This window comes from Scleropages formosus, chromosome 17 (assembly GCF_900964775.1).
Source record: "Scleropages formosus chromosome 17, fSclFor1.1, whole genome shotgun sequence".
In the NCBI taxonomy this organism is placed as follows: domain Eukaryota; kingdom Metazoa; phylum Chordata; class Actinopteri; order Osteoglossiformes; family Osteoglossidae; genus Scleropages; species Scleropages formosus.
The window spans coordinates 5,274,535-5,299,145 of record NC_041822.1 but is presented as its reverse complement, the minus strand read 5'-3'; the positions used below and the strand labels follow the sequence as shown (position 1 = coordinate 5,299,145).

The window sequence follows — 24,611 nt, the reverse complement described above, 5'->3', positions numbered from 1 at the left end:
AGCAGCCGGGAGGGCCTGGGGAACATTACAGAACAACCGCAACAAGAGTGATTGGGGCAGTGATAAAGACAAGATGCAATTCAAAGGAGGACAGATCATGCAGGTGGAAAGGGAGAACAGAATATTCCCACCGGGGAGAGGGAGCAGGCCTGTGCCTCCACCTCTGCCAGAGGGACAGGGAGTGTGGGGAAAAGAGTAGTTAGTGGAAAGGGCTGCAGGTGTGGCTGTGTTGTCTGGGGTAATCCAGGTTTCAGTTAGGGCCAGGTGGTCCAGTGAGAGATGGGAGGCATAGGCAGGTATGAAGTCAGCCTTTCTCATCGTGGACTGGTATTTCCAGAGTCCCATGGAGAAACTGAAGCAGGATAGATGGTTTGACAGACGAGGATAAATCAGGATGATGTAGCAGCGGGAGCGTCTGAGTCTCTCGTGGTGGTGTCGTCGCCGTCACAGTTCGGTTGCCGTTGACAACTTTGATGTTCGACATATTTGATGCATGAGCCCACGCGGAACAGGATGGTGACGGTGGACTTCATGTAGTGGTGGCGGCCTCCCTTGGATGGACTCCCGCAGGTAGACTCCCTTGTCTTTGCACCCGAGTCTTTACACCAAGAGGCTGCCACAACAGCTGCCGCTATGGGTTACCAGCTGCTATTTCAACCAGGCTAATTCACATCAGCTGAGTCCTAATCGAAATTGAAACTACTCCCACAGTGGAAACCAAAACAGATGCCATTTTGATCAAGTCGACAAAGACGCCCACTCCACTAAACGGGACACCTTTTTACCTTTACACACACCCAAACAAACTGCAAATTCACTTAAATAAGTAAATAACGAAATAAAACTGACAACTTCAACACACAACCGACTGCTTCTACCTAACCGTACAACTACACATTGAGAATGCGCGTCGGGATACAGTGCGAGCAGCAAATTAACTTACCATAATCACAACGAACTGCAGCAACGATCCTCTAACACAAAATGTAACGTACAACACTTACTCACATTCATTGTCCACTTATTCTTATGAGGGTCATCAATGGGTACTAGGCTACGAGGGGTACACACTGGATGGAACACCAGTCCATCACAGAGAGCAGGTGCTGTGAGATGACAGCACTACCATCTCAAAGTCAAACTCAACTTTGTCATTCCACTATCGGTGAGTTACACGTACAGGGGAACGAAATTTCGTTTATCTTGGACCTCTGTGCCACATAGGATAAATAGTGCAAGGCAGAGCAAATACAGGACAATACAGCATACAGGCCAGAGTCTAGTGACAAGATACATCATATACAAGATACAGACAATATGAATAATACAAAAAAAAAAAATTACATATACAGTACAAGGAAAACTATAGAGGAAGTAGAATTTACACTGTAGCAAAAGAGACAATGAAACACAAGAAACAGTACTAGAGACAGTGGCGTGAGGTGTAGGAGCACAATAAATAAATAAGGGCACAGGGTGTGTTAAGCATTTAACATTTAAAATAGATTTTGAAGGGTAATGCCCAACTTTGGCATGGAGAATTTAGTTATTGCGCAACGTGTTGTTTTGCTTCACAGTGACATGTGCTTTCTGTACAAAGTGGCATGTGCTAAGTTCAAGTGACTTGTGCAGTCTTTTCTTTGTATACTGGATGTAATGTGTGGATGCCTTTTTTTTTTTTAACCTATGCAACTGTGCCGTCCCAAAAACTAACAGTGCATTTCAGGTGAAGAAAACAGAAAAGAGAAAAAACTCTTCTTAATTATTTTGACTGTATCCCACCGGGGTAGCCAGAAGCTCCCTATACAGGTTTGCAGTAACAAAGCCCTGGGACTAAGAAGAGTGGCCACCTACCCGTACTGTTGGTTCGCCCTCTGAAGACATCATCATAGGCTTTCCACTGCTGGGTGACCTGATAGGCGTGAATGAACACCACGGACACGCCCACCAGACAGATCAACGGCACGAGGGCTGCGGTGCAGAAGGCCACATAGACGTTTGGGATGAAACACCTAAAGGAGGAACAAATGGAAAAAGTCACTGCATGACATGCCTGCACCCATTTCCATAAATAAGAGTGGGTAATCTCATTGCTTTGTACAAATTCACTTGTGTGACTAGGTGAGACAAAGCAGGTGTAAAAATGTGCACGTACAACACTTGGAGGAAGGCAAAGAAGTTACACTAATAATATTTTAGCTGAGGGAAGCATGCTCTAATTTTGTTTTTAAAGTCAGGGAACAAATGGAGCACAGCAACCGAAGCCATAGAGAGTATTTACCAACTAGAGCTGGTGGGGAAAGTAAACACTGAACACATTGTCCTAAGAGGAGTTCAGCTTAATTAATTCGTTCACTGCTTCAGTGTTCTGGGTGTTTCAACTTTCCTCCATATACTTTGTAATCTCACCCGTACTCCATGAAAACAGTCCCGGGGAACTGGTGAAGTTACATTTGTTTTGGCACCAACATTTTGTAAAGCATTCTGTTTGCTCACCACTCATCTTTTTACTTTGCTCACACCTACAGTACAACCTTAGGCCACTTAGAGGGCACTGGGTAATAAGCAGGGTAGCAAAAGAGTTTGTGATTAAAAAGCAGAGCACGGAGCTCACGTTGAAGGACTTGCTGTTGTGTACCTCAGTACAGTGCTTAACTTGATGTTCACATAAATTCATTTATTAAAAGATTATAAAGCTGTTTGGACTAAAACATCTATCAGGTGCACAGTAACAACAACCCACTGGTTACATTGAATATCCAAGTTTCTCTGTTGCAAAAACATACAATGCCTTATAGCTGTTTTACCATTTTATTACAATTATAATATAAATTTGTAAAGTAGTCCGTTGATCAAAATAATTACCATTGAAATGAAAATGTAATCTGCTTTTATTATTATCATAAAACACTTTAACCAATTTCATGCAATATAAATAGATTATATACATATTATATTTTACAGTTAAAGAGATTGTTATTAACTTTTATTTGATATCTTGGTCCAAAAGTTTATAAAATCAACTTTACAGCGATATACCAGTTCATGCAGCAAGGTATTTGTGGTACAGCAGTTCAAGATACCTTTAGTCAAACTGGATTGGCCCTAAACTCTGCATTACCTGGTGCCACCACAAAAGGAAAAGGATAATGGAATTATCCTCCTGTGTGTGTATGTGTGTGTGTGTGTTGTCTGAAACATGCAGTACAAACAGGTTCAACTGACAGATCCTTGAACAGGATGTAGTAACAAAACACACATAGGATGTATCATGTCATCACTGCCAAAGCCCGCAGAACTGATCCCGTTTTACATCCACAAAATACAAAGCAAAACAGATGACAAAAAGCTGACAAATGACCAAGGCCACCCTAAAATACAGGTACATAAGCTGGACCTCACAGTCTGGAACACTTGCAAGAAGCCCTCGCCTACCACACAAGCTCAAATATCAGTGCCATTATGAACCTGATAAATAAACCTGGAGTACTTGGACTCAGCTGAGGTATGCAAACAAACACACACTATCATATTGTGTTTTGGGAGTTCATGCTAACCTCCGTTTTAATGCAACATTTAATTCTTAACTACACTCCAGTTAAACTCCAACATGTGTTTAAGTAGTAGAATCAACAGAGGGGACCACAGGCTGTGAGAAACCTTCTTGCTGATCCTGAAGACCGGATGTCCTTGATTTCCAGCGGGTAGATTGTACTTTTCACAGCTTTATAACCATACGCCTGCAGTACTGATGCACCGGACTATCTGTAGAACATCACTGCAAATCCACCAGTGGAGAGTTCAGGTCTGGGTGTAGAAAAATTGAAATGAACAAATCTAGGTTTGGCTCAGGTGGTGGATGGAATTTGGATTCTGATTAATAGTGATTCTTCCAGATGTTAAGATAAGGTAACGCTTAAAGAAAGGCTGCTGCACATCCATGCTTATACCAGAAATACAAAAATGTGACTGAGGGATTCCTTTGCATTGGTCCAAAAAACCAGTGGCTACAACCACTTGTCCCAAGTAGGGTCACAGCCTTACCTGGCAACACAGAGAACAAGGCAGGAGGGACACACCCAGAACTGGACACCAGTCTGCCACAAGGCACCCCAAGCAGGTCTTCAACCCCAGAGCTGACCCACAGCAGGCACTGCCTAAACCTACCACACCATCACACTCCATACAGTCTAGAACGTATTCTAGATATTGTTCATCTCAGTTGTACTTTATGAATGGTATTTTGCAACGGTAACGTATAGAAGCCTGCAATAAACAGACTGGCTTCAAATCCAGGGCAAACTCTTCCTCAACCTTGTACCCAATGCCTTTGGAATAGGCCCTGGATCACCGTGATGCTGCTCTGGACAAGCGGTTATTGAAAATTAAATGAGAAAAAAAAAATGTAAAGGCACAAATCAAAACAGTTAGGAAGCAACGGGATTAGGGAGGTTGACATAACCATAAATTTTCTGGTTCAAATTCACCTCCCACCACAAAATTTGCCCAAAAATTTGCCCCACCACTTCTCTTGCCCAAAAATGGTCCAGTCAGAGACCTGTCTGTATAAATGGAAAACCTTTAGAAGCTGGTTTCAATCAACGCTGAAATTAATGTATAGGCTTATACTGTATGTATCCATCATTTTAAGACCATAACTTAAAATTAACAGAATAAAAGTTTAAATATTTATAGCTTTTTGTCCTCATAAAAAGAGATTTGCAGGCAGCGATAAGGTAACTGCTATTTGACCTGTTACAAACTAAATAAATGTTCCCACAGTTCAAGTTCACAAGCCTTTGTGTTTTTGTATGGAATTGTAGCCAGCAGTTGTTTTGTCGGTTTAAGGAATTCAGTCCCATCAACAGGATGTTCCTGTTATTCTCTGACCATGCAATTAAGAAAGTAAACTCTTCTGCTTGTCTATGGGAAAACCAGACAAAAAACCACCATGCAATTTTTGTTATGATGTGATGGTATGACAGCAATAATCGGATAATTGTATTATTCACAGTGTGGCTTTGTATATAACAGTCCAGATTGGAAAGTGAATGTGTCCAAAAAGGACAGTAACTGTAAAAAGTAAAAAAAAAAAAAGTGTCAGGCTGAACTACTGTACTGCGGTTGGTTCATTACCACTGAGAATATATGAAGGTATCACGTGAAAATGAGCTATGTGTGTTTCAATTTACAAAGTAACAGGCCAGGCTAAGTCTGGCATGGTTTGATGGAATTTAGGGACTTACACATCTTGATGCACCAGCCCGTAGATTCGATGGATGTTCCAGTCATAACCCCCGAGCAGGACGATGACCAGGACCACAATCACTAAGGCAGGCATACCCCAACTGAGCAAGAAGTAGAGGAGGTAGCGTCGCTCTGTGTGCTCGTCGTTCATTACCAGCACCTGCCAGAAGTTGACTGCCTACAAGTGGGATACAGCACACTTATTATGTGAGAAGAAGAAAAGGGACAATAAATGAGACTCACATCTTTTGGTTACAGACAGATTACTTGTGTTTATAACCAATAGAGTTTTATGTAGTGGTTTAAACCTAATCAAGAAAACCCTTTTTGTTATTACTGACATTTTACGTCGCTGGACACTTCTCCACAATTATTCGGTGACCTGAGAAGTACTAGGTGAATACCTTTAGATTCTCCTCTGGAAAAATGTGTTGTGTAACATGAGGAAAAGCTGCTTTACAATTGTTGGCAAAGTTGTGTTTTTAATGAAGTCTCTTAGCTATGATCACAAAGTCACGAAAATAAGTGATACTGGATTTAGGCCAGACTGGACTTTGTGCTGTGACTAGCTCTGTTTGGAAACAAGATGAGGCTTATTCAGAAAGCACAGATAAAGTAACAGTCCTGGCAATGGTTCAGCCTGGCACTTAAGAGATACACTGTGGCCACAATACAGATCAATTGAAACAATAAATGAAAACTAAATATAACTGTGGAGGTGAGTAATTTCTTTTCATTATGGGAAATAGCAAACGTGATCCCTGAAAAATTCTGCTAATGAGGGCAGGAGTGTGGCCACAAGATAGCAAAGTTGCCACAGAGATGTAAATTATGCAGGGACTGGGGGACTCATCTAGTATGCAAGGAGAAAAATTTTAAGTTCTTCACCATGTAAACTTTATGGTATGTCACCATAAGCACCATAAGAAACAGTATAATAACGATAAACATATTTCTAAAAAATATATTGCTCAGCAGGTAGTGTTTTCTTTACATGCAGAAATGCTATTTTTGCATACAGGCATCCCTGGCACAACAAAAGCTCCTTTTTCTTGCTGAATTCCAAGACATGATCAAATGTAATTTGTACCTCCAACTTTACAACAATGAGCCATTAACTCATTACTAGAAACGCCTGATAAGAAGAGAAATTTCATCCATCCATCCATTCTCTTTCCCGCTTGTCCTAGTAGGGTTGTGGTGACAACAGGGAGAGCACAGCCGCCCCTGTCCCCCACAACTTCCTCCAGCTCAGCCTGGGGGATCCCCAGCCATTCCTAGGCTAACTGTGAGATATAATCCCTCCAGCAGGTCCTGGGCCAACCTCGGGGCCTCGTCCCAGTTGGCCATGCCTGGTATACCTCCAAAGGGAGGCGCCCAGGAGGCATCCTTATCAGATGCCCGAACCACCTCAACTGGCTCCTCTCAATGTGGAGGAGTAGCAGCTCTACTCTGAGTACCTCCCGGATGTCCGAACTCCTCACCCTATCATGGAGAGTGAGTCCCAGCACCCTGCAGAGAAAACTCATTTCAGCCACTTGTATCCGCGATCTTATTCTTTCGGTTATTACCCAAAGTTCATGACCATAGGTGAGGGAAGGGACATAGATCGACCGGTAAATGGAGAGCTTTGCCTTATGGGTCAGCTCCACCTTCACCACTATAGTCCAGTACAGCGACCGCATTACTGCTGCCGCTGCTCTCAGTCTGCGGCCGATTTCACGCTCCCTTCTCCCCTCACTCATGAGCAAGACCCCAAGATACTTAAACTCCTCCACCTCCACCTGGGGCAGAAACTGGCTCTGGGCACGTGGAATGTAACGTGGAAGAGAAATTTAAATTCTAAATACACATCTTGGTGACGTCAAGAATCACACAAGGTGTGCAGACTTCACCACATGGGGTATGAATTCTCTAACATGTGCCAGGAGTTAAATAGTCTCAGACAACCCAGAAACTTAACAGTTTATCATTCAACATAAACAGGACAAGATGTTACACCCGATGCGTATATTACAACACATGTACAAAAGGACCCAGTCCAACCGACTTCATGAGGCCAAAGAGAAAAACATCCAGCATTACCATCATACATCTCCATGACTTAAGACAAAGCAGCTTAACTTCCTCCCCTGACCAACACATCAACAACAGAGTGCCAACATGGATATTTCATTGAAGCTGTCAAGCAGGCACCTCCCTTCATCAATGTTTCTCTGAATTAGGCCCATGACACCACTGGAAGGCTCAAAAGCGCAGTCTTGCATTGTAAACCCAACCCCCCTCCACACACGTTAGATGCCTTTGACCTTCAACAAAAACAGCAACTCCACAAACTCAACCACTCCAATTAAACAATAGCACACCTCCATAAATACCATCAAATGCTGCAAATGCAACAACTGCAAAACCTCAGACCATCCCAGATTAGACTATACCTCCATACATACCAACACAAGCTGCAAATGCACCACTGCACAAGCTTAAACCAACCTAATTAACAAAGCCACACCTCCTTACATACCAACAGCTGCCTCCCATTATTAGCCACCTGCCACTATCTTAACAACTACTACTGCTATCTGTAGTAATAACAAAGCATAAAGTAAAAGTTTGAGAAAGTGCAAAAAGTCGAAAAGGCAACAGAAAGCTATACGTAAAAGTTGAATTAATTGAAGACAGAATTCTCTTGAAAGACTATATCATTATTAATGGATTTTGTGATTTCATTTTCCATTCTTTTACTTGCATTTTATAAAAAGCACAGCAGAAAAGGATTATGAGCACTATGAATGATTACAGTAATTAAAAGAACTGTGTCATTAGGTAGTTAATCTATTTTATGTAACACATTTATAAACAGCTTCTGTAATTGATTTACATTAATAATGAACAAAGATACAGTATATGAACATCAACTCTAAAACAAGTAACAATAAAAATCTGGAATTTAAAAACAATAAAAGAACAGTGGAACCCATCTATTATTTACAAATGCTTGTTCAATGTGGCAGTCCGGAGTGTATTCCAGAAGTACAGGGTGTGAGGAAGGATACAGCCTGGTACGTGCGACAACGGCCCATCACTGGGCAATCGCGACTCAGTCACTTACATGTATAGACACTATGAGCAATTTGCACTTATTAAGTCATCTGAAACATGTCTTTGGACTGTGGAAGGTCCAGCTGGGGCAGCTGGTAGTATAGTAGGCACAACTGCTGTGTTTGGACCCAAAAGTTGCAGGTTTGAATCTTGCCTTTAGCTGTAGTACCTGTGAGCAATGTACTTACTGTGCCTTGTTCCAGTAAGAAGTACCCAGTTGTATAAATGGGTAAATAACTGTAAGCTGCTTTGGAGAAGAGCATCAGCTTAAATGAATAAATGGAAGGAAATGCAATCAGCATGCTGATGACATGCAAAATATATGGATATATTTGTTTGAATCCTCAGATGACAAGTTATGAGATGCATGCTGAGCCACCATTTTGCCCAAAAAGACAATAAAACAACAGTATAAACAAAGAAAAAAATAACAGAAATGAGAGGGGAAAGGAAAAAGGAGCATAAGAATTTGTTATAAGTGATTTCTCACATTTGCTGTTAAACCTGGATTTAAAGGTATATACAGTGGTCTGAATATTCTGGAATTAAGTTTTAAAGTAGATTTTTCTGGCATTTAAAAGATAAGAGAGGAAATTTGCATATGTGATGAAAAAATGGGTGAATGTTTGTTGCTCAGGAACGCTTGACCTATGTTTTCCCTTTTCGGTTAACGTAACGAAGACTTTCTGAGAATTCTCTTTACAAGAACTTCAGGAATTTATTATACTCTATGAGTATATCCTAGAGGGATGCAGTGGTGCAGTGGGTTGGACCGGGTCCTGCTCTCCAGTGGGACTGGGGTTCAAGTCCCGCTTGGGGTGCCTTGCGACGGACTGGCGTCCCGTCCTGGGTGTGTCCCCTCCCTCTCTGGCCTTGCACCCTGTGTTGCTGGGTAGGCTCCAGTTCCCCGCGACCCAGTATAGGACAAGCGGTTCAGAAAATGTGTGTGGGTGTGTGAGTATATCCTATTAAAAAATAAATTTAAAAACAAATCATGAAGCTGACTGGATAAAGTCAGTATGTGTAAACTGGGACTCCACTGTGTTTAATATAATCCACTTTTAAATAACCAGCATTGTGTTTATGTTACTTATGTTGTAGGGGAGATATCAGTAGAAAGTATAAAACTTTCTGCCATTCATTGAACTAACTGCCATTCTGAAAACTACAAGCATATGGCTGCAATATTTTTAGGAGACAAATACTTTCCAACATGAATCACGGATTACCTTTCAGTAGAAAAATAGGACAATTAAGTCCGCGTGTTTTCCAACTTTTACGAGATACAGTCGTTAAAAGTGCAACAAATTGCAAGCATTTCTCTGAAATATAAAAATTCTCTAGAGTTTAATGTTTTTTGGATCTCTTTAAATTCTTCATTTTCAATGGACATTTACATATTTTAGCAAGTACACTTACTGTATGTTCTTATCTAGTGCTATAATTGGGAGGGATTTGTTTTCTTTACATGGTAGAACTTGTCTTTTAAGCACAACTAATATTAACAGACACGACTACTTCATTTTTTTTTTAAATGACTGTCTTAAGGTCCACATTAAATATTTTAGTTCTAGAAGTGACAAATGATGTTAAGCTACACTACGTAATGTAAGAGGTTTTCTGAGGTAAGGGCTCAGACTCTTCCAATAACTGTCACTTCTATTACTTGAGCTGCTTACCATGTCAGTGTAGATCTAGAACCTGAGATCTAAAAACTACTTTTTTGGTGTCCAATGTTAGTGAAAGGCCCCATGCGCTGGACTAACATCACATTTTTTGGACAAAGTTATTTTACAGGACAATTAAGAAAAGTTCCAGAGTGCAGGCACTTGCTGTACAGTTGCATGCTAAATACAAATCAAATCATCTAGCAGCATAAATGCTGTGGTAAAGGAGGGGGCCAAGAGAACAGCCAAGGACTTGTGGGAAGTGTTGGGAACTTAATAGCTCTGGCATCTGCACAACAACAAGAGTATGATGGAAATCTACAAAGCAAACATGTAATTCATCCAGTTCCTCACCACATCTTGTATAAAGAATGTACATAATATAAATACTGAAAAATATTTTAAAGTTCCAATTGAGAGAGACCAGCAGGCAAAAGGCAGTCTTTTCTTCAGAATGAATAAATAAATAAATAATAAAAAATCTGACCACAGAGGGTAAGATTTAATTTAATTACATTTAATTATAATTTCAAATTATTATATTTAAACATTAATTTAAAAAAATAAGTTCTTTATATATAGAGATAACTTTCATGATCTAATTTATATATAGACTTTAAATATAATATATATATATATATATATATATGTATGCATATTTAAGCATATTTTATATATGTATATAAAATTTGCTTATGTATACTCTACAGTCTCCATTTATACACAATAATGTTCACTTACATTTAAAATTAGCCACATGATCTGTTTCCTCACTACACTTTTATCTCTTAAGTACCCATACTGTAAAAAAGTGGCCTGAAATTGATTGCTGTAGAACACAGGAAGCCCAAAGGTACATGCTGTAATGGATAGGGTTAACTGAGAGGCTTCTACAAGACTGCTCTACACTGTTCCAGTGTTTCTGTAAAGATATTTATCAATGCCCTGAAAACTCTCCTACATCTTAAGGGTTCCCTAGGTGAATAATATCCAGCATTAACTCAGTGCAAATGTAGGATATGATGTTATGAATGCCTTTGCATGTTTGAGTATCAAAGCCTTTTTCTTGAAAAAGAATGTGTGGTATTATTTTACTTTGATTACAATTTTACAATAACTTGCTGAGATAGAATGAAATGAGATCTTTAATTTGAGGTAGGTTTGGTGCAGTTACTATAATTAGTTCTACTCAGAACATGGGCTCTTCAGCTATGAACACATTCAGAACGACAAGTCTGTTCATAATTTGATTTGTTCTTAAATCCAAAGTCACTTTAACTGCTAAGACACAATCAAAAAAGACAATATAGATATCCCTTGATTTACTTACAGATTAGGATTTGTAAAAACCTTGGAAACACAATGGCTACAATAAACACAAAATACACTCACTGGAAATAACAATGCTCAATTTCCAGAAAAGTCTGTCTCCGAAAATCGTTACTTGAGAGTTTGTCCCACAAGGAGCCAACTCATTTAATTCCTATACATCAAAAATTAAAGGGACCAAGAAATAATAGACAAAGAATTAATGTATTAGATTTCAATTTCTTAATACATGGTAGTATAGCAGGAACTCCACCATGGATGGTCCCAAGTCCGGCTGAGAAAGGAGGAGAGCTGGACGTGGGGCTACCTCTTAGGGACACCTGGAGTACCCTTGTTGGTGGCCTATGCCCAGGAGGGGTGGAAGGCAAAAGAAGAAGTAGTACAACAGGGCTGAGTGATACAAAGATTGTTAGAGGAATCTAATTTAAATTAGACATAACATTCTGGATTAAGAAAGCGGATCCATGGTCAGTTGCTGCTAGGATGCAAGTCGGGGCTTGATCAACCCTGGCTGAGTCTCCTGGGCAAGGGTGTCTGATGTTGTAAGACCCGAAACACCCGATGATCCCAGGTCACATCACTGACGGTGTGTCCCAGCACATCTGCAGGATGCATCTTATTCCTGTTACATCGTCTTACAGGGCCTCAGCACTGAGCCAAAGCCATATCTGGATAAGCTTACCTGAATTAGCATCCAACTGAACTGACTCAGGTGAAAGTAGTGGGAGAAGAGTGCGAGTGCAGAGCAGCTCTCGTCGGAGAGGAGGCGACCTTGGAAGGCCGAAACCAGGTAGCAAATCTGAAAAACAAGTGAGCAACTTCAGCAGAGGCCTTGTACTTCTACGGTTCTTCACCCACACTGCCTGTCAGCTCAGTTGTGAGATACATGCATTGCAAGGGAGAAATGTGCATCTGGAACAAGTCACCTGCATGGTTTATCATAGGTGATGGATGGTGATTGGTCTTTGTATCACTTTGTATTAACTGGACTTACTGTATGAGTGTGTTAAAGAGAGGCTGTATGAAAAATGTTTCACTTTTATGTTGCTTGCAATATCTTATCCTTGACCCTCGTCAACTGATTATTTTGCAACCTTGCAAGCACCTTTTTACTTCGTGTAACTATCCAAAGTGTCTTTGAGAAATGTGTCAGCTAAACAAACATTTGCTTACCTCATGCAAATGTTACACCATTGCCAAAAGTAACAATATATGTATGTTTTTTATGACAATTTAAATAAAGCAGAAGAAAAACAATGGGATCCCACCATCCCATCACACTAGCCTGCAAGTTTTGATCTTACACAGTCCTATAACCATCCACCTTTACTGAAACAGAATCAAAAGTTGAATTGTGCAATAAAAACAAAAAATCTAACTACTGGTACGTATAAGCACTAATAATTATTATTAATTAGAAAAAATACTAAATACATCCACCTTGAAAAGAAATAAGAAATCTTTTGAAATCCTTTTTGGCAAATGCAGCTGATGCCAAAGAAAAAATCTCTCAAATTTTCTCAGCTGCTAATTTAAAAATAAAACGAGTCAGTCAATAAACTAATGTACTGAACCATTCAAAGCAAATAGATTTGTTTTTTTTAAAGTATGTAAACTATGCTGCTGTCACGTATGATTGTGTGTGGGCTCTTTATCGGAAACTGAGTCTGGCTTGAATTTTAACAACTATGGACTTATTATCTTGTAGTTATTTCAGAGAATTACAGCACATACTAACAAATACTCAGCTTAACTTTAACAGTTATGTACAAATGGAAAAAAAAATCTATGGCATATCACGCTACATTACAGTAAAGGTACAAAGCACGTCCTTTTGAATGTTCGGAAAGCAGGCTGAAACACTGTGGACATGAAAGGAGTGATATGTTTAGGAAGTTACTGCATATTTGCACAACCATTCAGGAAAACACGTACAGCACTGCCAGGTAGCAAAGTTCTGTCTAAATGTTACTTGGCTAAAGGGCAAGTGCTGTGACCAGCGGCATTGCCTCTGCTACCGTACACGCGAACTGTGAGAACATCCAATCCACAAGTCACGTTTCCCATAACAACTCCGGGTTAACAACCTGTCTACAGCACTGAACTATCGGACTGTTATTGTTGCAATTTTGCGGATTGCAGCATAAAGGCCTTTCCGGGAGCCCAACAAAATGCAGCTGGGATTTAAAGAGAAAATAAATACATAAAAACTATGGATATGTTTTCATGTGAGACATTTAGTGTTAATGTCAAGTTGGAAGGAAAACTGTATGAATTTTGCTGTATTATGCACTTGATTTGACACTTTTTAAACGGCTTCCTGTTGTCAAGTGAAGTGCGTTCCATTTGCGCTCACTGACTAGAGAGCTGAAAACAATCAACAAGCAAAGAAGCCTTGATTTTATTACTACCACTGCTGACTGTGACAGATCATGTGACTGACTTTGCTGAGCATGACGAAAAATCAGGATGACTCCAAAGAAGGACTCGGAATCAAGTAGATCTGAGCACAACACGAGGGACACTTTGAGAATCCACAATGCCACATAGTACCAGTATTAATGGCGCTGGTATTTAACGGTGTTGAAAGAAGAGCGTTAGCTACGAATTTCACCACAACCACACAGTGGAAAAATGTAGTACATCTCTGAGAAGTGGAGACCGGTACCACAGACTTGAGAGCAGACTGCAGCGAAACGCGTGAGTTCCAAACGCTGATAACTATATAGCCATAAAGTGCAAATAAAAGCTAGAGCTGCACACTGAGCCTGACGCCTAGACTCCTGCAGGTGTTCTGAATGTCCAACATGAAAGAAGGAGGTGGTCTGGAAACCCAGCCAAGGGTCAAAGGTGCAGGTTCTGCCTCTGTTGGAGACTGTCAGCATCACACAGCCTGTAAACCCAGAGGGAAAAGTGGTAGTGTCTATCACATGCATGTGCCATCTGCAAGCTGAAAAGCAGACAGGAATTCCATGCTGCAATATCTACAGGTTTCAATACACATATTGTTATCTTGTTGTGCTGTACACACACACTGACTGAAAGCACTTCTCGCAAAAAGGGTTACAGTGAGCCGGAGCTTAACCAGGCAACAAAGGGCACAAGGCTGGAGGGGACACACCCTGGACAGAATGTCAGTCTGCCACAAGGTGCCCCAAACAGGACTCAAACCCCAGACCCACCAGAGAGCAGGCACAAGGCAAACCCACTGTGCCACCATGCCCTCCTCATTATGCTGTATAATCCTCCATTATTATAAATATGTGCTGCACAAAATGGCCCTAAAACACATGACAAAACAACTTTAACAGAGCCTTCTTACAACCTTTGCTTTAGAAGTGATAAAAACAATTTGCATATATCCCTAAGGTTACTGACAATATGTTTTCTGTAAAAAACCTCGACCCTAAGCATTTCAGCAGAGGAATTTCCAATCGACAACCACCAATTGACTAATCACAGTCTTCATTTTGACTTTGTCATTCATTTACAGCTAACAGAGTACAGGTAAGGTTTTCCATCTGAAGGTCTGAAGATTCTCTGTCCCAGTTCTGCTTCTACTGCATTAGCCTTGAACAAGGTATTTTCACAGAAATGGTTCCCAGAAGCTGCATAAAAGGCTAAGTAACTGTAAATAGCTTAGTGTTCAAATCTAACATTTTATATTGCCTTGGGAAAGGGCATCAGAAAAATAAACAATGATAAATGTGAGATTTATTCTTTTTCAGGGTATATAACAATGCAATTCAGTTGCTCACAAGCATCTCAAGGCTGACAAAAGTATGCAAAAGTAGAGCATCAATCACACAAAGTATTTAACAGATACACAAACTGCAACTGCAATAATATAAATAATAGCAGAAAAAACAAAAACATTTTTTCTTTCATTATACTGATAATACAGGCATTATAATGAAAAAGATTTCCTTCAATAGATTTACTTTGCTGTGCACAAAAACAAAATACAAGTCCCAAATGAAAGTAGCTCAGCTTAAACAGATGTGATGTTGTAATACATATGGTCTTCAAGGAACAGGTTTTCTCCTGCTACTGTGCAGAAGTACACAGCAAACATAAGCAAAAGTATTCCACTAGCTATGGTTTAAAATAAATGTTTTTATCCGAGTATCCCTAATGTGAGGCTATTTTGAGGAAAATACTGAGATTTTTGCAAAGCTGCTTTGTCACACTGCCAGCAATATCGCACACATAAAGCATCATGTCAGCAGGAGTACAAGTATCTGCTAGGGATTCTGCGGTCCTGCTCTGCTGAAGAGAGGAGCCAGACTGATATCCAAACCAACCCTCTCCCCCTCCTCCCTCTCCTTCTGCTAACAGCTACCGGTCTGAACTAGATAGTTCCAGCCTCGGCAGCATCGCGGATGTTCCCTTGGCTGCTTTTGTTCAGGGCGTGAGGGGGTGGGTATGGGGGAGCCAGCCTGAGTCATGGATGCGCCCCACCACAAAGCTGGTCCCCCCGCTCCACCTGCCATAGGCTGAAACAGAGGTCACATAGATCTCATAGCAAAGTCATAGATAACAGCGTGATCTCGAAGACCATTACCAGGGCATCACTTCATTGTTGTTCCGGGAAATTCTGTCCACATCCCAGGACATTTGCCACAATGGTGTTTCTTTTGCTGGGCTTTCCTTGTGTGCCAAGTAGGCCTGGGGAAGGGGGTCAACTGATGGTCACAGGCCGGGTCAGTGTGGGAAAAACAGCGTCTGCACTTGATAAGAGCCGACTGCTACAGAAGTAATCTCCATCTGGCACACTAGTGAGAAAAACTGGTCTATATTCTCCCACATGCTAGGTATTAGTACACACACCCGTCCTTGGAGAAGACCTGTGTTTTAATCACTGATTGGATTTGCAGAGACATTTTTGAAATGTTTAGATAGTTCTAATGACCTAAATCGTTAAAATATTAGACTAAACAAATACAGTGACTATAATTACAATACTACAGCAGACCTAACAAAAAAATATTCTCACAATCAATCGTATTTTTTAAACAGTACTTCTATAATGCAATATGTAGAAAAATGAGAACGATGACATGCTCTTCGGGAGATCTGACACGGGAAAAAAAACGTCAATCAAAAGGAGCGATGATATTTGACTAGATCATGAAACTTGGTCAAAAGGGTTCTGGTTCAACCGGGAGACTGTTGTTCATAACCTCAATTATACTGATAAATAAAAGGCGTTATAAAATTGCTCTTTTTTTACATTTATTAATTTAACCGATGCTCTTCTCCAAAAGGCGCTCATAATGGTAAACTATATACAAATAATTACCCATTTCCACAGCTAGGTAATTTTTACTGGAAAAATTCAGGACAAGTACTTAACTCAAGGGTTCTACAGCTGGAGTGATTTGAACCTGTGAGCTTTGGGTCCAAAAGTAGAACCTCTAACCAGTTTGTACCAGCTGCTCTACACCATCAAATATAACTGTGGGAATTGCAGTGTATGTACTGTTGCTGTATAAAACCATGTAAACAAGATGAAATTTCCTTAATCCATACCGAGCGCTATGGAAGCTGTTCCATTCCTGACGGAAAAAGCTCAGCATCATAATGCTTCATGCTGACACCGTTTCGGCTACCTTCCCTTCAAAACACTTTCAAAGGTTGCCAAACGTCTCACACTTGTGGACAAGCACAGCAGCAACCAAACCGATGTCTGTTTTTAGTTCTCCATCATGAGGCTGGAGGTTTAGTTGCTGCTCTGTGTGAGAGAGACTCTATTTGCCCAAGTTTGTTGCAATTTGTGTTTTACACAGCAGGAGCATCACAGCTGGTTTTGAAAGGTCAGCACTGCAGGAGGCCACATGCACAAAAACATAGCGAAACATCTAGACATTTCTTAAGCAAACACTACGTAAGGTATTGCACTTTAAGGTTGAGCCTTCCTTTCTCCCATGCCCACAACGCTGAGAATAAATAGATCGAGCTGATCTATCCACCAGTCCACATATAGACTACAAATGATTCTCTGCCTTGTTGTGCCCTGGCTGTTAAGCCGGCAAACATTGAAGAAAAAGCCACTGTTTCAAATCATCAAATAAAACCTTTTTTACTCATAGACTGTGTCACCAAAGCCAAAAATTTTGCAGCAAAATTCAATGAAAAAGCAGCTAAATAGCAGACAACCCCCCCTCCCCCGGGGCTAGAAGGCCAAGCCTCCCTTTTCTATCAGTGAGCTCTGGCTAAGGTTGCCACAGCACAGTGTCATTGTGTCGGTACAGGGTTCCACTGTCGGCATCTCCCGCCTTAGTTTCTCAGAGCAAAAATGGTTTTGCAAAGGTTTAGTTAAACACTCAACACCAAGAGCTCTTATGTTACAGATAGAGCCATAATACTGGCAACTCACTGAGAAAGACAGAAAGAAGAAAGCATTAGAATTACATTTATTTAACAGACACTTTTCCCACACACCTTATTCACCAAGGTAACTTACACTGCTAGATACACTATTTACAATGGGTCACTCATCTATACATCAGTGGAACACACTCTTTCTGTCACTCACACACCATGGGGGAACCTAAACAGCATGTCTTTAGACTGTGGGAGGAAACCCACACAGACACAGTGAGAACATCCACACTCCACACAGACTGAGCAGGGGATTGCATACATGTCCTCTCGCACCACGCTGCGCCACCTCAAACCAAATGAGCCTTTCATTGCCACTCACTCCTTTGTCACATTGCTTTAATTTTTCTTTGAAATAGCAAGATACATAGCTTTTAAAGAGGGTTTATTTGATCAACGCTCCGCGTTTCAAACTACTTTCCTGCCACGAAACCGCCGTAATAACGCATAAGATGTCTCAAATACCAATAAATTGTGCTATCAAGAATTTCACTTCTGAATAGTTTTATCAGAACACAGAGCCACGTCACAGGGAATCTGCCACCACAGATGGACATAACAAAATAAGAAAGCTTCACAATCTGCACTCGGCTGAAATGATGTTCAAATTATGCTTTGGGAAGCAATCAGATGGAAGGGATTAACAGGAGATGTTCATATGGCTTTGAGTCTTCTAAAACTTTCACCACATCACTGCAAAGTGATACTGGCCACTCAGACCAAGTTGTCAACGCTTCTGAGAGCCGGGCTCTGTGCTGCCTCCCAAGGGCTGTACTCTGCAGGCTTTCCCAGGGAGATTGTGCTCAGGCGCAACCAGCAGAGCAACCTTTTATGTCACTTGGTTAAGCATTCTGTCATTGTGCCTTTTCTAAGTTATTGAGCTGCTATTCATCTGTATTCAAAATGCACTGACACAGAAATTACACAAGATCCATTTTACGTCTCCAAAAGAGTGACCACATTAATTTTTTTGAGAAACAATGGTTGACTTTTTTATGTTTACCTTTACATTTCTTCTGCACACGAATTTATAATGTGCTTTTTAACAAGTCAATTTTATACAGCTGCTATAACGGCTCTAAAGAACAGCGTGCATACTGTTGCATAAGCCCTCCAAGTAACACGTTTCCAGAAAAATCGTTTGAAAGGAGGCACAGAACACAGGCAGACCTGTTGAAGCAGCCTCATGTGTGAGCAATAGGCAAAGAGCGTCTCCCACTGGTGAGACTGTGCCAGAACATGTACCAGTGAGCTGAGTGGAACTGCTCCTTAGAAACTTTCAAAGCAGTGGACTTGCACATTGCCCAGCTAACAAGAAAAGCAGTACAGAAAACCAACGCCGTGGAAACATCAAATGACCAACATCAAATCCCCTTGGAGAACAAATATATTAGTATGTTAAAGTTTCTGAAAAATTACTCATGAAAACAAAGTTAATGTGTAAAGTGTCATCCAGAAAATTGCATTTACTTGAATTCATTAAAGCAGATACTTTTCTCAAAAGTGACATACATCTCAGAGAAAAAAACAAGAAATAACACGGTTTACAAAATTGATAGATGTATTTATCATGCACTGTCTCACTTGGGTAGGCATTGTTTAAGGTAAATGTCTACAAAACAATACAATCGCATTTTAGATGTTCATCCACTGATATCCATCTTTATCAATTCATGTTCCGATCAGCAACATACTCATTTGTTAAAAAGAGCTGACGTGTCCATTTTGCCTCGGGAGTAGTGGTCTGGACAGATAATTTTTGTGTGTTAGTTTACATTATTTAAATAATAAAATGGACAATGAAACTGCGTATTCAGTCATTTCTTTTCATTAAACTTCCTAAAAATCATGAAACGTCTGACAAGCAGCGCTATTACCAGTGCAATTTAATATTTTTGTCCAGTGCTATTCAGCTATTTTCTTAAATATCATTGCTTGGTATATACAAATACTGGATGTAAGTATGCAGAAAGGGCACATTTGTTTTTCATAAAAAACTTTGTACAATTACATCTTACCGATCTCAGTTGCAAAAGAATCCCATTAGATTTGGTAGGTCAGTGCAAATTCAGAGGAGGAAGGATGCAATAAAATGTAAAATAAGAGTAAACTGTGGCATAGTAAAGGGCCAAAAGGCAAAAACTTATTTCATTTTGCAGTGTGTTCACTAAAACAGTGCATTTAGTAATAGAAATTAATTTTGTTCATCGCCACTGTGCACCACACAAGGAAATGTCCAATGAGAACAACAGTCATGTCATCATTGATTTTGATGTCACGGTAAATATACAAAACACCTCAAGCTGAGAGGTTAGGTTAATGACCCCTTGGCTATAGCTGTGTGGCTGAGGACGGTTACAGATGGAGTCCCACTTCACTCCCAAAAATAGTGCCACTATGCTTGGAAGTATGAAAGTCCACAAAGGTTATCTAGTAACCTGAACACCGTTGGGCACTGGTACTGGAATAGCATTGCAGCGGTGAATATTTAAGCTACTAAAGTGAAAAGAAAGGTAAGTGTTTAAATGAAGACAATGTTAACTAAGATTGCAAGAATTGGGAAACACTTCAAGTAAAACAAAATTTTGTGACTATCACATTAGTGGAGAGTTAAATGTATCCAATACAATAGTATTTGTCTGCCGGGGTGTTATAAACAAATACATTACCACTCAAGAGCCACAGTACGCATGAGCAACCTGATCAAGTGATTTCCAGCTCAAAGTGAATGCCTTTCAAGTGTAAAAAAAATAAATGGTCTTCAGCATATGTGCTACAACTTTTGAATGGCACTGTATATTTCAGCTTACCTGTTAGTGCTCGTATTGATCCTACACTTTTGAATGGATGACAATTCCAGTGCGAGTTTGGAGCATGTGCATACAAATTTATTTATTCAATGACAGACGAAGCAACGTCTTGCACTGCCCAACTGTAAGTGGTTCCTATATATCGCATTATATTATGGTCAACTTACAGCTGCTCTGGACAATGACCATCCCAGACACACAATCGTTACGGTTCTCAGTTGTGGTACAAATGGGGTAAAAAAAAGAAAAAATAATTAAGGTCATGCTAACCTGTAGGAGTATACGTGGAACATCTATAAATGAAAAACTCAAAGTTTAATCTGACCAAAGATTATCCCAAATTTCAGCTTATTTGTTGAGCTTTTTCTGGAAGCAGAGGAAAGTTCACGGCCAAAGTCTGTCTCTCCTGAGTGCAATTCACTTTACTGCTGGGTTCGTTTGTGGTCGCTGTCAACTGGCATAGACTCCAGATTCTAAAAATTAAGCGAAGTTGACACAAGGTCATCTAGGGTCCATGTGAGCAAAGGTTAATCTTGAGTATGGTAAATAAAAACACACACACACAAAAAAAAAAAAAAAAAAAAAAAAAAAAACTCTTGACTATTGACAGATAAAAGAATAACCTCAATGCCTGTACTCAGAAAAGGGGCAATACTAGGAACAGCTGGTACCCTAGTGGTTAGAGCTGCTGCCTGTGGACCCAAAGGTTGCAGGTTTGACTTTCACTTCTGGCTGTAGTACCTGTGAGCATAGTACTTGCCCTAACATCACTCCAGTAAAAATCACCCAGCTGTATGAATGGGAAAACAAGTGTAAGTAGCTTAACTATAAGTTGCTTCAGAGAAAAACATCAGTAAAATGAAAAAATATGAATGTATAAGAGGCTACTGTGCTCCAAAGAAATTAAGTTTCAACTTTATGTTCCTGGATTCATTCATTCATTAGTTACTGGCACGGTCACATACTCTGAAACCACATGGCAGGACACACAGTACAAATCCCTTGGATGGGATGAGTCCATCACAGGTCACTCACAGCCATATTCATTCACACACACTATGATCAATTTGGAGTTATCGATCTGCCTGAAATGTGCTTTTGGACTGATGGAGGAAACCAACGTGAACAAGGCGAGAGAGCAAGTAACCCCACACAGACCAAACGAGAAAGGAACCAATGCTCAACAGCACAGCCCATGCACTGTGAGGTGCTGCATTTACAATGCGATATAAGATGGTCACTTCGGTTGCATTTTAAATTTTAAACCATCTCTGCAAAACTCAGAGAACAGAAATGCCTTGCTTAATGAAATGTACTTCCAGTGCATTATTTCAGTACTGTTCTATGTTAGAAGACTAAAGTAAAAATAATTAGAAACAAAGAAGGTGAAGAAAAGAAAAATACACATAGGTTATATTTGCTTTATGTATGTGAAATTGTGCTTTCAGCTCCGTGATGAGTTAACGGATGTAGCCTGTTGGTCACCCCACAATAAACCTGAGCTTACAGTCCGGCTGCAGACAACTGTACGTTTGGAGCTCCTTTCAACACACAGAAAGACAAAGAGGAACAGCGAGAGTCAGGGGCATTCAACACAGGCACTGTTCATGTGTGGAAACTGCCAAAAACATGTACCATTTGCTTGCTCATGACAACAATGCAAGTGTTTTTTGGACATTCCTCAGTTGTCAAGTCCATGAGCTATAATATCAGATGGTGTCACTTCTCCCTTTAATCCCCGAGTTTCCTGACTAGATTGTAAATGCAGTAGAGCCCTTAGTACTAATGGGAGAACTGCACACCACTGCAAAATGAGCTGGGTGAAAAACAGGATGACAAGTACTTCATTACTTACATACAAAAGAATTGCGGCATACACTGAAAATATACATTTCCAGCATCTAAGTAAGTAAAACAAATACGAGTCTCAGGCTTTATTGCTCAAATGTACCACTCTGTCTACAGTTTCTCCAGCATTTACACACACACGGAGAGAGACACCTTTCTTATACCATGGACCACATATCCAACCTTTTTAAACCTCCACCCCCCATAGTACGGAATCTTCTTTCAAGGAAAAGAGAAGGTAGCGGAGTTGGATTACTTCCGTCACCCGGAAGAGGATGAATGACAGGATTGTGTGTTTACAGATACTAGATGTACCTCTGTGCTGTCACTCAAGAAAATTACTCACAGTAATACTATCACTGTATCTAAGTAACTACATTCTACACTTTGCAAAATAAAAGGCTTGAGAGATTTTGACAGAAGTCCCAATGCTCAGTTGTACTAAAACAAGGTGGGGGGTTTGCACTTGACACTGGAGGAGCCTGATTGCCAACTCCCCTTCCATTACTGTCACTATTTGACAGCAACACATGGTAAAGGACAGTAATGGACTCTGAGCTTGTTGGAGTCTTTCACAGGTCTCTTTGACTACTGTGGATTCCAGGACTTTCATCTCAAGAACCGCAACCTTAAGTGACCCTGTATTAATGTTCTCTTCTTTTCAGTCACATAGAAAACTCTTCTGACATGTATCCTGTGCAATTCTATGTTCTGTAATTGTTAAAGCATTTTGTATTCTGTTGACAATCTAATGGCCAGGAACATTACAGCAAGCATATAAATACATACCAGCATGATAACAAGTAAAATCATAATTACAAGAAATAGGAAAAAAAGGTGATAGACAAGAGGTTACTTTATTGATGGGCTCAAAAGTGGTTCATGTACAAGGCATATACTGGTGGTCCCCAATTTACGATGGGGTCACATTCTGCTAAACCCATCATAAGTTGACAATATCGAAAGTCGAAAACGCATTTAATAAACCTAATACACACCTCTGCATGACAGACTGGGAGATAGGGATCGCTGCCGCTGCCCAGCATCGTGAAAGATCGCGTATCGCTTGCCCGGGAAAAAAATCTAAATTTAAAATTCTAAATACGGTTTCTACTGAATGTCTATCGGCAGCTCACCATTGTAAAGTAAAAAAAAATGCAAGTCAAACCATCGTACATCGGTGACCACCTGAATTCATCTACAGCTTTTTCACCTTTGGTTTACTTCTTTTCAACCTCTTCCACTTCTTCCAGAAAACTTAAGACAGCACTAACTATTCACGATCAGGATCTGCTGGTGAAGCTTTGGTGTGCAATTTGAATCGATATGCCAGCTTTTCGTAGATCTTTTTCCAAAGAAATAAATACCAAATACTCTCAAAAAATGCACATCAACAAAAAATTTCAGGGTGGCACAGTGACGCAATGCATAGTGCTACTGCCTCACAACTTCTGCGCTGTTTAGATATAGGTTAGAATCCAACTCTGTGTGGACTTTTCATGTTCTCCCCATGTCTGCAAGGGTTTCCTCTGGATTCTACCCACAGTGCAAAGAATTGTGTTTCAAGTGAACTGGGGGCAATAAATTGCCTTCAGTGTGTGAATGAGTGTGTGTGGACACCCTGCAATGGATTGGTGTCCTGTCCATGGTGTACCACTTTGGGCCTAGCATCCAGTGACTCTGGACTACTGTGGCCCTGATCATGGTAAGCAGGTGACAAAAGTGGAAGAAGTGAGAAGTTATAAACTCGAAAGTTTATAGTTTAAGTTGAGGAGCAACTGTGCTGAAAAGAAACGTGTAGCAGAATGAAGGAGAGTTCAGAGTCCACTTTCCTCAGATGCATCTATCAAAAAAATTTCATCACAACTTGATTAAAACAAGGATTCATCAGAAAACACAGCACTGATTTTCATAGCTGTAACAGATTTAGTGTACATTTAAAAAAAAGTGCCTGTTTCACAAGTCTGTAAGAGAACAAGTCAACCTTTTCTTCCATACCCATCTTTTAAGCCTTTAAGAACTGCACAAAAATTGAAAATAAAAGCATTCACATAAAATAGAAACTGACATATAAAACACAGTGCATTTTTACCAGTGTGCAAGATTCTCTGTATTTTTCTGTGGGTGCAAATGTATAGACAGTAATTGCTCAAACCCACAGTGCCACGGCCACCACTTCTAAAAATCATTTACTGCTCTCAGTTGCTGATGGGCTCTTTGTAAA

At 40.2% G+C, this 24,611-nt stretch overlaps 1 protein-coding gene across 2 annotated transcripts in view; it reads right to left on the bottom strand.

Annotated features, from left to right (window-relative positions):
- adgrv1 (adhesion G protein-coupled receptor V1) overlaps positions 1-24,611 on the bottom strand; it is a 128,231-nt gene that overhangs the window by 17,253 nt on the left and 86,367 nt on the right. For both annotated transcript variants that reach the window (XR_003798287.1, XM_018759297.2), the window contains 3 exons: positions 12,028-12,144; positions 5,247-5,425; positions 1,855-2,012 (listed from right to left, as the gene is read on the bottom strand). Coding sequence is in view for 1 of the 2 variants with exons in the window: in XM_018759297.2 (XP_018614813.2) it covers positions 1,855-2,012; positions 5,247-5,425; positions 12,028-12,144 (454 nt within the window). In the remaining variant the exon portion in view is untranslated. The remainder of the gene's footprint in view (positions 1-1,854; positions 2,013-5,246; positions 5,426-12,027; positions 12,145-24,611) is intronic.